This window comes from Tursiops truncatus, chromosome 14 (genome assembly GCF_011762595.2).
Source record: "Tursiops truncatus isolate mTurTru1 chromosome 14, mTurTru1.mat.Y, whole genome shotgun sequence".
NCBI classification, from domain to species: domain Eukaryota; kingdom Metazoa; phylum Chordata; class Mammalia; order Artiodactyla; family Delphinidae; genus Tursiops; species Tursiops truncatus.
In genome coordinates, this window is record NC_047047.1 from 25,475,003 (window position 1) to 25,492,869 (window position 17,867).

The 17,867-nt window shown below is 45.7% G+C and overlaps 1 protein-coding gene across 2 annotated transcripts in view; it reads left to right on the forward strand.

Annotated features, from left to right (window-relative positions):
* SLC4A5 (solute carrier family 4 member 5) overlaps nucleotides 1–17,867 on the forward strand; it is a 151,066-nt gene that overhangs the window by 120,404 nt on the left and 12,795 nt on the right. For both annotated transcript variants that reach the window (XM_073791225.1, XM_073791224.1), the window contains 6 exons: nucleotides 1,554–1,612; nucleotides 3,867–4,067; nucleotides 7,541–7,654; nucleotides 9,076–9,237; nucleotides 10,046–10,224; nucleotides 11,509–11,581. In XM_073791225.1, coding sequence (XP_073647326.1) covers nucleotides 1,554–1,612; nucleotides 3,867–4,067; nucleotides 7,541–7,654; nucleotides 9,076–9,237; nucleotides 10,046–10,224; nucleotides 11,509–11,581 — 788 coding nt within the window. The remainder of the gene's footprint in view (nucleotides 1–1,553; nucleotides 1,613–3,866; nucleotides 4,068–7,540; nucleotides 7,655–9,075; nucleotides 9,238–10,045; nucleotides 10,225–11,508; nucleotides 11,582–17,867) is intronic.

Sequence of the window (17,867 nt, forward strand, 5' to 3'; positions counted from 1 at the left end):
ACACTCACCAGGCTCGAGTGTTAGCTGGGGGTCCTGTAGCATTTGTGAGGGGACCCCTGAGTCAGCCTTCCTGCTCGCCTTCCCTGCTCCATTGTTAACTGTGCATCGTGTTCTTTTGGTCAGTAGTGTGAGGAAAGGCAGCAGATGTCCCTGATTTCTCTTAAGTGAAGTGTTCTTTAGAATAGTTGTAACAAAACTCTGGGTTTGTAGAACTTCTCAGAATATTCTGCCCTAGGTCAAGACTGAATTCCTTAGCCACTCCCAGCCCCAACTGCCCCAGAAGTAGGCAACATAGAAGGGCCCTGTGATCACATCCACCCCATGACAGTTTGTTAGAGGTTGAAGGAAGCTTCAGGAATAACCTCTTATTCCCTCTGGGTTCCTAGCAGGAGTTAAATGGGGTTTGCGATGCATTTAGATTATTGCTAGCAAACTGGCTGAGCCTCCTCCCTCCCTCCTTAAATCAGCTGCAGAGGAACTGCTTAGTCAGTCTTCACTTGGAGGATGAAGGCGAGGAGAACCTGGCCCTTCTCCTCTATGCATGCAGTGCAGGAGCAAGAGAGAGGGTGACCTCCAAAGCTGCCTTTTTAATAAATGGCTGCATCCCTCAAGCAGGGGATTACAGTTCCTCTCAACTCGTCGCATGGCCCCTGAAGGGAACCCTCCTCTGCTCCACTTAGGGACACTGAGGCTGGGGCAGGGGATTGTGGGCAAGGGATGCAGAGTGAACAGCTGAGAGCAGCACCTCTGAGGTCCTGATTCTCCTTCAAGTCCTGGGCCCAGGTTTAATTTTCCTCAGCTAGCATTTAATGGGCAGATTAGGGAAGATACCCAACAAGTTCTTACAGGCCCAGCTGACCTGAAAAAAAAAAAAACAAAAAACATAGGGACAGGGCAGGAGAGAAAGGAAGTGTATGTGGAGGGGAGCAGGGCAGGGAAGGAAGCTCCTCGTATAGAGCTGGGAGGTGTGTAGGCTCTGGGCCAGCCTGCCTGGGATGGGTAACGGCTCCCCCAAGAGTGAGTTGCGTGACCTTGGGCAATGGGCAGGTTACTTAGTCTCTCTGGGCCTCAGTTACCTCATCTTTAAAATGTGGAAATTTCTTGGGGATTTAGGAACTTAGCAAGATGACGTACGTAAGGGTTTGGCACAGTGCGTGGCAAAGACTTAAGTTCTTTGAAAATGTGAATTAAGTCTAAGAGCACAGACATTTGTCAGGCGGGTGGCAGGGATTCACAAGGCACATTATTTACCCACTTGTGTTAGCATCTCGTCTTGGCAGCAGGTTTTAAAGCCAGCCCTTCCATGTCAGACAGGAGCTGTCCTAACCTGGCCCAGCCAGACTGTCGGAGCTGTGGCCCAGGCTCCCTCCCACCACCCTTGCCCTCCCTGAACAAAGTGAGGAGAATGAAGGGTGCAGCTGCCCTCACAATGAAAGCCAGTCCTTGTCTCTAAGGAGCTGGAAGGAAATGGGAAAGAGTGGGGCCCGGGGTGGGGTGCAGGATCCCCACCCAGCAGGTGCTGACCCTTCCCCATGTCCTGTGCTCATCCACAGCGAACACAACCGCATTCAATGCTTCAGCCACGTCGCCACCCAACACCAACACTTCTCTGGTAAGTCCTTTCTTCATGTCAGACATGCAAGGGCTTCTGTTTGTGGGGAGATTGAGAAGATTTGGGAAACTTAGACCAGACTTGCAGAGATTAACCCTGCTGCATACCCACACCAGGGTCACCCGCAGAGCTGTGAAAATGAATATTTTTAAGTATATACTGTCAAAATCCTATTTTGTCTCATTTTTTTAAATCCTTGTGCCAAGCTTCCCCCTCCTCCCTCCCTCACACACACACACACACACACACACACACACACACACACGCACACGACGGGGGTGGGGGGGGCGGGTGGGGGTGGGGTGGGGTGGGGTTGAGGTGAGGAATGGTAAGTAGGGCTGTGCAAGGCTGTAAACTTTCCCGCCCATCTTTCTGCCTTCTTCCCTGCCTTTGTACCGAGGACTCCCAGTTCCTAACCAACAATGCTACCCTGCAGCCCCAGAAAGCTTATTATTGCTCCCCCCTCTCTGAATCTGATCTGTCGTTTGCACTCACGTGTCTCTGAGGGCCCCTGGTCTGGTCTGCCTTTCCCAATAATGATGAGCAGCGGCCGTCAGGAGAAGACACCTAGCCTAAGTGGCACTAACGGTGGGAAGTAGAAAACCAGGTGAAGGGTAGCACCTGGTAGGTACTGGGAGGAGAATTTCGGACTTTTAGTGTCCCTAAGCTTGCCTCTTAACTTACCCCTGCACAGGCAGCTGACTGCTCAGTGGCAATTTAACCTAAGATTTTCTCAAATATCTGATTTTGAGGGAGGAAAAATGGAATCAGTCAGTGCCTATGTATGAATACTTACTATGTGTAAGGCGCTGTGTGCGGGCGATGTGATGGTTCGAAAAACATCTAAGAAACAAATGTGGTCGTTGCCCTCCAACCTGCTTGTAATATGCATGTGGAGATTAACCTGAAAAAGTAACGGGCAGCACAAGTAGAGCGTGCCGTGCGTCAAATATAGGTCAAATGCATCCTTCCAGCAGTGGAGGCAGGACGCACTCTGCAAACTAGAGAAGAAAGCCTCATGGAGAAAGTAGAACGCGATCTGGTCTTGAAGGTTGGGAAAGTTGGTTCCATAGAGAATAGCACATTCCAAGCCTAGGGACCAGCATAGACAGAAGGGCACAAGAGGAAAAGCACAAAATCTGTCCTGAGGACAGTGGGTGGACCAGTCCTGCTGAGACAGAGTGAGGGTGGGGCATCACACAGGGAAATCAGGAGAAATAAGTCAAGACAGAGATGTTGGGCCAGACCAGTGGGGCAGTAGAGGCATGGCTACATTGCGGGGGGCATTCGCATTGTCTTGGTCTGTTGATCCCCATTCTATTGGTCTATTGATCTAAGCAGGCCCAGGGCCAGCTAAGATTCAAAGGGGAATCACCTTTTGATGGGAGGACGGTTGATGTCACATCACAGAGGAGTGTGGACACAGGGAGCCATGATCCACTGGGGACTGTTATTATATCAAACTACCACACTTCTCTTAATACAAACATACATTATGGCTAGTTGCAAACATCTGTTTACTTCATTAAGTAGGTTCCTGAATATTTGCACATTTATTTTTCAAAATATAAATTAAATTTTATTATACATTACTCTCCTTCTATTACACTTAGAAACATATATATTAATATACATGTGTGAATATAGATATATAAATATATGTACCTATACATACTTAGGAACATAAATAAGAATATATATAGGAATGTGTAATATATATATATATATATATATATATATATAATTGTTTTGTGTGCCCTGGATTTTAGGCATCTGGGACACCAAAGGTCAAGTGACTGAAGTGATTAACCCAAGAGAGGTCTGACAAGGGTGGGGTGTGAGCCCCTTTCCTTCTTCTGTGCACACAAAAAGTGTGTGCATAGAAGAAGGAAAGGGGAGGATAAATGTGGGACACTCCAGGAAGGAGTTGTGGACAGGACCCACGGTTGATTGACTGAGATGGGAGCCAGTCCTGCACTTTTCCTCCTCACTCACAAAGCAGTACATCCTAGAACACAATGAAGAAGCACACGTCAGCTCCTAACCTTCCCAGGGAACCTCCTGCTTGTCATTCCTTGAAACAGCCTGTTCCCAGGACCATCACTCTGTTGCTGGGCACTATCATGGGGCAGGAGGGCTGGGGCCCCTTGGAGGGTGGGAGGGGTGCGTGGGCTGTCTGGAAACTGCAGTGGGGAGGAAACAGCTGACCTCCCAGGAAGGCCCTGACTGTTTCTCTCCTGTCTTGGTCTACAAGTACAACCCCCTTAACCTCACAGCGTTGGACTGGTCCCTGCTGAGCAAAAAGGAGTGTTTGAACTATGGTGGGCGCCTACTCGGGAATTCCTGCCAGTTCATCCCAGACTTGGCACTCATGTCCTTCATCCTTTTCTTCGGGACATACTCCATGACCCTGACCCTGAAGAAGTTCAAATTCAGCCGCTATTTCCCTACCAAGGTAACTTCACCCTACAGTCAGACAGTTCACATGGAAGCCACCACGGAGTCCCTGAGAGGGTTCTGGTCCAACTGTTGGAATGGACACCACACCAGCACTTGCTCACTGAGGTTTTTTCAAGTTAAGAGCACAGACTTTGGATCAGAGAGAACTGGGTTCCCTTGTTGTCAAGCCCCATGACAACACTTGATATTGTCAGACTTTTATCTTTAGCCTAGTAGTATATTGTGGGTTTTTTCCTTTTATTTCCCCAATGACTAATGAAGTTGAAAATCTTATCATGTGTTTAATGGACATATGACCATTGACTTTCTTTTTTCTTTTTATACTGAGTTGTAATTTTAAAAGAAGTGACTTATAAAGAAGTCACTGTTATCTTTTTTAAGATCTTTATTGGAGTATAATTGCTTTACAATGGTGTGTTAATTTCTGCTTTATAACAAAGTGAATCAGCTATACATATACATATGTCCCCATATCTCTTCCCTCTTGCGTCTCCCTCCCTCCCACCCTCCCTATCACACCCCTCTAGGTGGTCACAAAGCACAGAGCTGATCTCCCTGTGCTATGCAGCTGCTTCCCATTAGCTATCAATTTTACATTTGGTAGTGTATATATGTCCATGCCACTCTCTCACTTTGTTCCAGCTTACCCTTCCCCCTCCTCGTGTCCTCAAGTCCATTCTCTAGTAGGTCTGCATCTTTATTCCTGTCCTGCCCCTAGGTTTTTCATGACCATTTCTTTTTTTTTAATATTCCATATATATGTGTTAGCATACAGTATTTGTTTTTCTCTTTCTGACTTACTTCACTCTGTATGACAGACTCTAGACGACCATTGACTTTCTTCTTTTAAGAGCCTGTTTAAATCTCTTGCACATTTTCATCTGGGTTGTCTGTCTTTTTCTTTCCAATTTGCAACTCTTTATATATTCTGGATAGAAACATTTTTGTGATCATATGTGTTGCAAATATCTTCTGCTCTATGACTGACCTTTTTACTTTCTTAATGGTATCTTTTGATTAATAGAAATTCTTAGCTTCACTGTAATCAAATATATCCAATTTTTCCTCAAGGAAAATATTGGATAGAAGATATTCTCCTATGGTATCTTCTAAAAGCTTCATTGTTTTTCCTTTCATGTTAAATCTATAATCTACCAGAATTGCTTTTAACATATAGTGTGAGAAAGTGTTTGTTTTTTATTTAGATAGCCAATTGTTCTAGCACTTTAAAATTTTATTTTATTTTTACAAACTAAAGAGGAAATTTTATTTACTTAGGTAAAATTTGTTTATAACATTATATAAGTTTCATGTGTACATTATGTTTATACTTCTTTTCTTTTTTACATCTTTATTGGAGTATAATTGCTTTACAATGTTGTGTTAGTTTCTGCTGTACAACAAAGTGAATCAGCTATATGCATACATATATCCCCTCCCTCTTGAGCCTCCCACCCACCCTCCCTATCCTACCGTCTAGGTCCTCACAAAGCACTGAGCTGATCTCCCTGCCAGCACTATTTTTTTTTTTAAAGACCATCCTTTTCCCACTACTCTGCAGTGCTTCCCTTGCCATATATCAAATGTTCACATGTGATGGGATCTGTTTCAAGGTTCTTTACTCTGTTTCACTGATTTATTTGTATGCCAATATCACAGTCTTCATTTCTAAAACTAATAATAAGTTTGTATATCTTACAGACCAAACTTTCCCTCTTTGTGCTTCTTTTTCAATAATGCCTTGGCCCTTTGTATTTCCACATAAATTTTAGAATCTTAAATTTCACCAAAATAAAAACTTATTGGAATATTGATAGAATTATATTGACTCTAAATGTCAATTTGGGGAGAATTTACACCTCTCAAATTCTGAGTCTTCTAATCCTTGAATATGGTATACCTTGCATTTATTAAGGTCTTTTATTTATTTATTTTATTTATTTATCTTTGGCTGCGTTGCATCTTCGTTGCTGCACACGGCTTTCTCTAGTTGTGGCGAGTGGGAGCTACTCTTCTTTGCGGTGCGAGGGCTTCTCATTGCGGTGGCTTCTCTTGTTGCAGAGCATGGGCTCTAGGTGCGCGGGCTTCAGTATTTGTGGTGCACGGGCTCAGTAGTTGTGGCTCATGGGCTCTAGAGCGCAGGCTCAGTAATTGTGGTGCACGGGCTTAGTTGCTCCACAGCCATGTGGGATCTTCCTGAAGCAGGGCTCGAACCCGTGTGCCCTGCATTGGCAGGCGAGTTCTTAACCACTGTGCCACCAGGGAAGTCCCTATTAAGGTCTTTTTTTTCTCTCTCTCCATAATATTTTGTAGGTTTTGATCTTGAGGTCTTGCACATTTTTTATTTTTTTTGCGGTACGCGGGCCTCTCACCGTTGTGGCCTCTCCCGCCGCAGAGCACAGGCTCCGGACGCGCAGGCTCAGCGGCCATGGCTCACGCGCCCAGCCGCTTCGCGGCATGTGGGATCCTCCCAGCCCGGGGCACGAACCCGTGTCCCCTGCAACGGCAGGCGGACTCTCAACCACTGCGCCACCAGGGAAGCCCGAGGTCTTGCACATTTTTGATTAGATTTATTCCTAGGTACTTGATTTTTTATTTTTTACCTATTGTAAATGCTAACTGCTATTTTAATTTCATTTTCTAACTGTTTTGTGGCTAGAATAAAGAATTTATTAATCAAAACAGCACTTGCATATGTAAGCAACAGTTATGAAGTGAGGAGGGGCACTGGGAAGATTTTTAGCAATGCTCTTCTAACAGAAACCACATGCACACTCTTCTAAAGCCATCTTAAATAAATTTTCTACTACAACTACTACCAATAATAATAGTGATGATGATGAAACATATCTTTGATATGAATAATTGAATTTTTGCCAATATTTTGTAAAGACTAAATAAAAGACTTTTGGGGAAGATTTACAAAATACAAACTGAGCAAAAAATAGTGTACTTGCAACACGAATGCATCCTCAAGACAAATTCCCTCCCTTCCTTCCAACTTCCAACCAGATCATATCCCTAAGTTGCCTTTTATATAAAAATTCCAGAGCAGTGACTGCATCTGAGAATATCTATTGCCTGAAGGATGAAATAAAATTCATGTTAGTGTCATATTCTTTTATCACCACCTTTTTTTTCCCCTCAAATTAATACTTACAAAGTGCCATGTTGCTACCTGGAATTTAGTGTTGCAGAGAAGAATGAGATCGTACCATTTCAGAGCCATCAGTTTGGTAAAAACACAAAGGACTTGGAAAACCAAGTATTGGAAATGAAAAGTGATGGGTGGGAGTGTCACCAGGTTCATCCAACTTAGAGAGTGACTGGCACTCTCTGAGATAGCTGAAGATGGGTCTTCTGACTCTGGAGCTCAAGCTCTCAGCAGCTCTCCTCTTCACTACTGGAGGATGGGGTCTGCCTGGAGTGGGCAGGAGCTTCTCTGACTTGCTCATCTCTTTTCTGCAGGTTCGGGCCCTAGTAGCTGACTTTTCCATCATTTTCTCCATCCTGCTGTTCTGTGGAATTGATGCCTGTTTTGGCCTGGCAACCCCCAAGCTGCTCGTGCCCAGCGTCATCAAGGTTTGCCCAGGACCCCTGCTCTGTGCATTCTCTCCTCCTGCCCACCAGTTGCAGATCCTTTCCCCTCTATGCTGATCAAATTTTTATGTGCTCAGCCACGTAACCACGTGGGTTCTCTGTATGCTCCACCCTTCCCACACGGCCTGCTAGGGGCGGTCCTTTGAGAGAGTGGTTTCCTCAAACCACATATATCCACGATGAACTCCTGCTGTGTAGCCACAGGATGGGGAAGGTGCTGGAATCTACTCTCCAGCCCAGCTGAAGCCCCTTGATTTCCACTTACAGGTTTACAATTCCCTCGCTCATGGCAGTCTACAAGTTGGGCCATCTTCTGAAAATGATCCTTTAAAACAGTGATCCTCGGGAGTTCCCTGGTGGCCTAGCGGTTAGGATTCTGGGCGTTCACTGCCATGGTTCATTCCCTGGTCGGGGAACTGAGATCCCGCAAGCCATGCGGCGAGGCCAAAAACAAACAAACAAAAAAAACAAAACAGTGATCCTCAAAGTGTGGCCCCCAGACCAGCATCTCGCCCTCATCTGGGAACTTGTTAGAAATGCAAATTATCAGCTCTACTCGAAACCCATGGAATCAGAAAGTCTGGGGGTGGGGTTCAGGGCTTTGAATTTAACAAGCCCTCCAGGAGATTCTGGGGCCTGCTTAAGTTTGGGAACCACTGCTTCAGAATTTCCCATTAGTCTAGAGTTGGTGCTATTTGCTTGTAGCTCCGCGTGAGCCCTGCTCCCTCACAAGGAGCTCGACCCGTCTAAACTGGACTGGGAGGTACAGGTTCTAGAACTGACCCTCCCTGCCTTTGAGGGCTTGACCTTCGCAATATTATTTCAGCTTAAACATCTCATAAAACTCATGTTGGCCTTGAAATGTAAAGTACTGCTTTCTCTGAAGTAAACAAAAGGTAGACTTCAGCCCAGCTCCTGCACAGATAATCCTTTACTCTTAATATGCAAGTCTAAATTAATGTTCGGTGTTTTACAGACAATTCTATAACCTCCCCCAGACAGATGACTCAGAGAAGAGGCAGAAAGCATCAGGCACTGGGCCCATCATTTTCTTTTTTCTTGCTGTTGGGCCTCATTGCCATTTCTTGTTAACATCTTTTGCAATTAGTGACCACGAGCTCTCTACCAATGCCCCCTGACTCTGCACCTCCCTGTTTCCCAGACAAGCCCATGGCGGCTGCAGCAAATCATCTCCTTTGTTCTGTAGACACCACTGCCCTTCCCAGGTCTGTGCCTCCGGGGTCTCTCTAAAGTTGCAGGTGCCTAATGTCTTTAAGGGATAAGATTGCACTTGAAAAGTACCCCAGGTGTGGGAATAGCGGGAAGTCTGGGAGAGCGGGCTAGACAACAAGTGCACCGGGACAAGGGAGAGAGAAAAGGGCCTTCTCCTTTGCTCTGCTCAGCCCACGCGGCCTGATCGAGGCTGGTTCGTGGCCCCCTTTGGGAAGAACCCATGGTGGGTGTACCTGGTAAGCATCCTGCCCGCCCTGCTGGTGACCATCCTGATCTTCATGGACCAGCAGATCACGGCCGTCATAGTCAACCGGAAGGAGAACAAGCTGAGGGTAAGGCTGGTGCTAGGAGGAGGGGCACAATCTCTTTCTTCCAACAGAGTCAGAAGGAATGAAGGAGGGAGGAGGTGCTTCTTTCAAAATGTTGGGCCATTTGTGAAGCAAAATATGAGGGCAGAAGACTGGAGTTCCGGGGGTGGGGAGAATGTGACCTCCAGATGTGGGTAAGGCCAGAAGGGCCAGCGGAGAGGCTCCAGGGACCAGGACCAAGCCCAGGATGGGCCACTGGGCACGGCTCCTTGCTTCTCCCAAAGTGACCCTCCCGCTCTGTCTCCTGACAGTGAACTTGGGAGTCTGAACAGATCCTAACAAGGGGATTTTGACCCGGAACCATAAGGCAGAGGGGCATCCATGCCTTCCTGGCCCCGCCAACCGTCCTCCCTGCCTCTGAGTCTGAGGAGACGCAGACTAGTCTCTCCCCCATCCCAGCCTGGGTCACTCTCGGCTTGGTCTAGGCCGGCCCCACCTGGGATCCCTCATTAGGGAACTATAGAGATACTGGGCTGCTGGGTAGGAGAACTTCTTCCCAAGGACCCAAATCCAGGGCCTCTCCAAGCCTGAACACCCCTCTCCTCCCTTACCTGCGTCCGTTCCCTGGTTCACCAAACCCTGGGGTTGGTGAGGCCTGGTCACCTCAGGGTGGCAGTCCTCTCAGGGTGCCGTGTAGAAGCCCACGGGGAGCCCTCAACACATGTTCCACACAATGGCTGCCTTGGGAGAGCTCTGTCTCCCCCACCCCACCCCAACAGGTGGTTGGGAACTGGCTCCCTAGACAGCTTCCTCCCTCCCACTGCCCCTGCAGAAGGCTGCTGGCTACCATCTGGACCTGTTCTGGGTGGGCATCCTCATGGCTCTCTGCTCCTTCATGGGGCTCCCCTGGTACGTGGCTGCCACGGTCATCTCCATCGCCCACATCGACAGCCTCAAGATGGAGACGGAGACCAGCGCCCCCGGGGAGCAGCCGCAGTTCCTGGGGGTCAGGTAGGTGGTGGTCAGGGCCCGAGGACCACCTGGGCAGGAGGGGTCAGATTGGGGGTAGTGGGGAGAGAAAGCAGGTTTTTCTTACCATCAAGGTATTTGGGTGAATAGGGCCCCTTCTCTAACAACCCAGGAACCACAGGGATAGGAGTGATATCCCTGAAGGGAGGGAAGAGGGAGACGAAGAGTCAGTTTTAAGCGGTGCTTTCTTCTTAATAGATTCCAGTCAGTACACCCCAGCCCCTACACATGCTCTCACCTCTCACCTGTACAGGCTGCTCAAGAGTTCCCACAGAGCCCCTTCTGACCTGACTCTTTGTCTCCTCTTCAAGACTCCCTAGCCATGCCGTCCCCCAAATAACCCAAAGCAGGGTTCGGGTCCTGCTCAATCTCCATTCCTCCAGAAAGCCTTTCCAGGACCACTCCCACCCCCTGGGCTGTGGCCCATGGCCTGTCACTTCCGTTCCTTCACTCGCCCCTCCTCTCATGCGAATGTTTCAGGCAGGGAAGCGCATCTTCCACCCCTTCGGACCTCTGGGGTGAGCCCACATCAGACCCTGGCATTCTCATACATGGCTGTCCTAAGAGCTTCTCCTCACTACCTCGGAATTCCTGGGCTGCCCGGCCAGCCCTGAGCAAGGTTCCTATGGTCAGGGCAAGGTCCCCTCCCCAACCCCTGAGCCCCAGATGGCTGGGCCTGAGCAATCTGCCCCAGAGCCCCAAGCTTCCCCTGGACTTGTGCCTGGGTCTGAGCACTCCAGAAAACATACCTGCCCTCCAGCCCCTGATACCTGCTCTGCCAGCAGCCAGACCCCATTCCCTTAAATCCTCATCTGTCGTGCTTCACAAGCGTGGGATCTTATTATAATCAAAAGGCAGGGATAATGAGCACTTCATATCCCACTTCATCCTCACAACAACCCCTGAAGTGCATGCCATTAGTCATGTTCTACTAATGCTGAAGACATTTAGGGCCTTGCCTGATGCCACACAGCTAGTAAGTGGCAGAGCCAGGATTCAACCCAAGCTGGTCTGGCTCAAGCACCCCCTGTTAGCCACTGCACTGGATAACCTCCTGAACGCCCCTACAAATGCCCTCACCTCAGTTGGATTCCCTCTCTTCCCATGTGCCAGGCAGCTGGTCCTCACGTCACTGGTTTACTCTCTGGAATGGGGCAGCAAGGCAGAGGCCAGAGCCTTGGACACAACCTTCAAGTGCCCACAGAGGGCTGGAATGGTCATGGAGCATCTCCCAATCCACCCTGACCATGTGTTCTTTTCTGCCAGGGAACAGAGAGTGACCGGCACCATTGTCTTCATCCTGACAGGGATCTCTGTCTTCCTGGCTCCCATCCTGCAGGTGAGGCTCTGCACCCTCTGCTAGGGCCCTGTCCGCCTGAGAAGGCACTGATCCGATGCCTCAGAGGGGGGAACGGCCTCCCCACAAGGCCCCTAAAAAGGCAGGATCCTATTAGGCCAGACATGTTTCATCATTATTACTGTTTTCTGTAATGTTGCATCCTTTATTATCAGCAGCAGGCCATCCTCACTGCTCTTTCCCACCCCTCCCAGGGTCCACCCTCACCTTTCTGAAGGACACTTCCCACAGACATTTCTGCCAGTTTCCATCCTTGCTTAAATCAGTAGCTTCTCAAGCTGGTTGTGTTTCCACGTTGTGGTTTATGGCCTCCTTGCTCACCTAGTTTCTGAAGTTTAAAACTTGCAGGGGAGAGGGAGGCTCTGTCCTTGTTCTTGGGGCCTGTTTTCTGCTCCTCTGTTGCATGTCTTGGGCGCATAGGTGACTTTTTCCCACACTGTTCGAAGCCTCTCTTGCTCATGTCCTTCCAGATCAGCTGGAAGAGATGATAGCAATGGGGTGTGCATTTGGAGCATGGGTCCCCCAGAAAGGCTTTCCATTCCAGCCTTTCACCTGTTGTATTAGTCTGCTCTGGGTGCCACAACAAAAGGCCACAAACTGGGTGGCTTAAACTAGACATTTATGTTCTAGAAGTAGATCATGGTCTTTCCTCATGTGTGCACGTCTGTGTCCTATGTAATGTGTCCTGTGTCTCTTCTTATAAGGACCAGTTGTATTGAATTAGGCTTCATCCATGTGACTTAATTTTACCTTAATTACCTCTTTAAAGGACCTATCTCCAAATTCAATCACATTCTGAGGTACTAGAGGTTAAGACTTTAACATATGAATTTGCCTGGGCGGGGGGTGGGGGTCGGTTAAGGTGCAATGGCTCTTTGGCAGCCTCTCCACAAAAGTAGACATTCCCTGGCCATTTAAAATACTCTTATTAAATAAACAAAATGCCTGCCCCCCACCCCCTGTATGCAATCTGTTTCCTGCCAAATGGAAACATCCGTTAAAAAAATACCCAACCTCAAACCTGTTTGGTTGTGCCCAGCACCAGTTCTCAAGCCAGAAATATTTTCCATTGTAAACAAATGAATTAACATCATGGTTCTTTAGTCTTCATTGTTTTACAAACTTACCGCGAATGAGCTTGTAAAAAGATATTCAAAGGGGAAACTAGCTGCAAAAGATTGGGTGACTACAATTTAGCTTAATTCAAGAAAGGAAAGCCTTCTGAAGGCATTAAGGGAAAGGGCCACTGACAGATCATGACGCGGAGTCTTAACCACTGCGCCACCAGGGAAGTCCCCTGCTGCAGTTTTCGGCACAAATGTTGTAACTTCCAAGCTGTAGACTGTATTTCCGTATTAATTTATGCATCTTATAAAAACAAATGGCGGGGGCTTCCCTGGTGGTGCAGTGGTTAAGAATCCGCCTGCCAATGCAGGGGACACGGGTTCGAGCCCTGGTCTGGGAAGATCCCACATGCCGCGGAGCAACTAAGCCCGTGTGCCACAACTACTGAAGCCCGCACACCTAGAGCCCGTGCTCCACAGCAAGAGAAGCCGCACCAATGAGAAGCCCAAGCACTGCAATGAGGAGTAGCCCCCACTCACCGCAACTAGAGAAAGCCCGCCTGCAGCAACGAAGACCCAAAGCAGCCAAAAATAAATAAATAAAATTATTTTTTAAATGGGGGAATTCCCTGGCAGTCCAGTGGTTAGTTAGGACTTGGCACTTTCACTGCAGTGGCCCGGGTTCGATTCCTGGTCAGGGAAATAAGATCCTGTAAGTCTCCCAGCACAGCCAAAAAAACCCTAAATGGGCTCTATAACTAGGATAAGATGCCAGATATGGGGAAATATTCATTATTGCTTTAGCTGTAATGAAAAAGTTTTTATGGGGTTTATTATAGCTCCAAATGCTCTGATATTGTCTTCGCATTCAATCACAAAAGGATATGAAAAATTTGCCTGCTCATGTTCTTTTACAGTGAGAGGAAAAATATATATAATCATTTTATTTAACCATTAATCTATTTGATAAGTTTTATAGCATGGAAGACATCTAGATTTTTCTTGAATATAAGATTTAAGATTTCTGATTAGATTGTATCAAGGTGTATATCAAGGATTTCAAAATTGTTAGGTGATTAAAGCATTATCACTAGCTGACACCAGTACTAAATATTAGATTGATTTTAGGTAAAGGAGAGATGTTTGGTATAGCCAGTTAAAGAAAAATACAACTTAATCCAGATCTGTATTCTTAGATTTAATCCCAGAATTTATTACCAATCAAGAAAATTTTCCATAAAACTTGTTTAACTTTTTGCAACTGTAAGTTTGCCTCGTTCTGTCAAATTAGGCATAGCCAAGTACTAGACACATAGAGAACTTACATTAGAGAGCTGTCTACCCAAGACCATACTTTAGTTGAAATTTTTCATTCTTATTTATGTAGCCAACAGAAGAGAGGTCCCTCTGATGCTACAAATTTAGGGGGTGCAAGTTGGATCCTAGTTACTAGGATCCAACTTTTATTTTTAATATTTTTATTAATTTTTATTTTAATTAATTTTTAAATTAATTTTATTTTATTAATTTTTAATTTTAATTAATTTTTCTATATCACTTATTTTATTAATTTTTATTAATTAATTATTAATTTTTATTTTATTGATTTTTCTATATCACTTATTAACTTCACCTATTTTTGTACCAGTTCCTCCAGTCGAGTTCTGTTCCAGGGCTTCTCAAATTTTAATATGTATTCAGAACTAGAACAAAAAATTTCACAATTTGTATGGAAACACAAAAGACGCCAAATAGCCAAAGCAATCTTGAGAAAGAAAAACAGAGCTGGAGGAATCAGGCTCCCTGACTTCAGACTCTACTACAAAGCTACAGTAATCAAGACAGTATGGTACCAGCACAAAAACAGAAATATAGATCAATGGAAGAGGAGAGAAAGCCCAGAGAAAAACCCATGCACATATGGTCACCTTATTTTTGATAAAGAAGGCAAGAATATACAATGGAGAAAAGACAGCCTCTTCAATAAGTAGTGCTGGGAAAACTGGATAGCTACATGTAAAAGAATGACATTAGAACACTCCCTAACACCATTCACAAAGATAAACTCAAAGTGGCTTAAAGACCTAAATGTAAGGCCAGACACTATAGAACTCTTAGAGGAAAACATAGGCAGAATACTCTATGACATAAATCACAGCAAGATCCTTTTTGACCCACCTCCTAAAGAAATGGAAATAAAAACAAAAATAAACAAATGGGACCTAATGAAACTTCAAAGCTTTTGCACAGCAAAGGAACAAGATAAAAGACATAAAGACAAAAAGACAACCCTCAGAAAGGGAGAAAATATTTGCAAATGAAGCAACTGACAAAGAATTAATCTCCAAAATTTACAAGCAGCTCATGCAGCTCAATATCAAAGAAACAAACAACCCAATCCAAAAATGGGCAGAAGACCTAAATAGACATTTCTCCAAAGAAGATACACAGATTGCCAACAAACTCATGAAAGAATGCTCAATATCATTAATCATTAGAGAAATGCAAATCAAAACTACAATGAGGTATCGCCTCACACCAGTCAGAATGGCCATCATCAGAAAATCTACAAACAATAAATGCTGGAGAGGGTGTGGAGAAAAGGGAACCCTCTTGCACTGTTGGTGGGAATGTAAATTGATACAGCCACTGTGGAGAACAGTATGGAGTTTCCTTAGAAACTACAAATAGCACTACCATACGACCCAGCAATCCCACTACTGGGCATATACCCTGAGAAAACCATAATTCAAAAAGAGTCATGTACCACAGTGTTCATTGCAGCTCTATTTACAATAGCCAGGACATGGAAGCAACCTAAGTGTCCATCAACAGATGAATTGATAGAGAAGATGTGGCACATATATACAATGGAATATTACTCAGCCATAAAAAGAACCGAAATTGAATTATTTGTAGTGAGGTGGATGGACCTAGAGTCTGTCATACAAAGTGAAGTAAGTCAGAAAGAGAAAAACAAATACTGTATGCTAACACATATATATGGACTCTTAAAAAAAAAAATGGTCATGAAGAACCCAGAGGCAATACGGGAATAAGGACGCAGACCTACTAGAGAATGGACCTGAGAACACGGGGAGGGGGAAGGGTAAGCTGGGACACAGTGAGAGAGCGTAAAATAGATAGCTAGTGGGAAGCAGTCGCATAGCACTGGGAGATCAGCTAGGTGCTTTGTGACCAGCTAGAAGGGTGGGATAGGGAGGGTGGGAGGGAGACAAAAGAGGGAGGAGATATGGGGATATATGTGTATGTATAACTGATTCAGTTTGTCATAAAGCAGAAACTAACACACCATTGTAAAGCAATTATACTCCAAAAAAAATGTTTAAAAAAATTTTAATGTGTATTAAAAATCACCTGGGAATCTTGTTAAATGAAGATACTGACTCAGTAGGTCTTGGGGGGTGTGCCAAATTCTGCATTTAAAAAAAAATTTATTTATTTATTTGGCTGTGCCAGGTCTTAGTTGCGGCACTCGGGATCTTTAGTTGAAGCACGCAGGATCTAGTTCCCTGACCAGGGATCAAACCTGGGCCCTCTGTATTGGGAGCATGGAGTCTTAACCATTGGACCACCAGGGAAGTCCCCCAAATTCTACATTTTTAACAAATTCTCCAATGGTACCAAATTATGCTGGTCCAAAGATCACACTTTGAGCAGCAAGGAACAAAATCACCCCCACCCCTCTCTCCGTATCAATGGATGGTTAGACTGATATTAGATACGGTGATGTTTATTAGAGGATCAGTGATAACGTTGCAGGAAGGGGGACCCCTTCCAGGGCCCAAGAGTGGGCTCTTGTCTAACACGCAGAAATGAATTGTCTGAGGAGATACACATGCTGACAAAACAAGAGACTTTATGGGGAAGGGGCGCCCGGGCAGAGAGCAGCAGGGTAAGGGTACCCAGGAGAACTGCTCTGCCACACAAAGTCTCAGGTTTTATGGTGATTGGGTTAGTTTCCAGTTTGTCTCTGGCCAATCATTCTGACTCAGGGAACTTCTTGGTGGCGTGCGCATCGCTCAGCCAAGATGATTCCAGCGAGGATTCTGGGAGGTTGGTAGGACATATGGATTGGTGTCTCCTCTCTTCTTTGAACTTTCCCGAATTCTTCCCGTTGGTGGTAGCTTATTAGTTCCTCGTTCCTTACCAGGACCTCCTGTTGTAAGATGACTCATGCGAGTGGCTACTATCTTGCCTGGCCAGGGCGGGCGGCTTCGGTCAGTGTTTCCCCTAACAATAATCTTCCGTCCTTCAGCACCAATTTGCAAATATTTGGTTATCTTGTCAAACGAGGGCACTGAGGGATGAAGTGACCATGTATCTGATGGGCAGCATAAATGGCTTACACACTCAGTTCTGCAGATTCTCAGTTCATCCCAAGCCCCAAAGGTTTTTTGTTTGTTTTGTTTCCTTCTTTGCCTGCAACTCACCACAGCTCATTAAGACTGTGGATTACTGTATTCTGCCTCAGAGGAACTCCTGACCATGTGGAAGTGCCCCCTCTGGTCCCCATGTTGTTCTCATGATCTCAGCCTCAAATTATATGGGAAGGCTGTGATGTCCTTATGTTTGTAGGGCTGTGATCCTTGTTCATTCCTTTAGCAGGTGGTATAAAGCTGACACCAGAGGCATCTTTTTGCCACTTGACTGTGTCACTAATATTTGAAAAGGGCCTTTCCCTGGAGATCCAAGAAAGATTTGCACCGATTAATCTAGAATTCTAGATCACAGCACTATCACTTGTGATGTCATGGGCCATTGGGATTTTCTGAGAAAGCTGCTTCAGCCTGCAAATGACAAGACTGGAGACAATTTCCTAGTCTTGATAATGAGGTGACTTGATAATCAGTCACTGGTAACTATAAACTAAAACAACTCAGTTTGATGTGATTTTCACACTCATTAGGGTGAAAGGGAAGTTTTAAGCCATCTTAAATTTGTGTTGTTACAGATTATAGCTTGGTCTTTTTTTAAAATTAATTAATTAATTTATTTATTTTTGGCTGCGTCAGGTCTTTGTTGCTGAGTGTGGGATTTCTCTAGTTGTGGCAAGCAGGGGCTACTCTGTTGCAGTGAGCAGGCTTCAGTAGTTGTGGCTCGTGGGCTCTAGAGCGCAGGCTCAGTAGTTGTGGTGCAGGGGCTCAGCTGCTCTGCAGCATGTGGGATCTTCCCGGACCAGG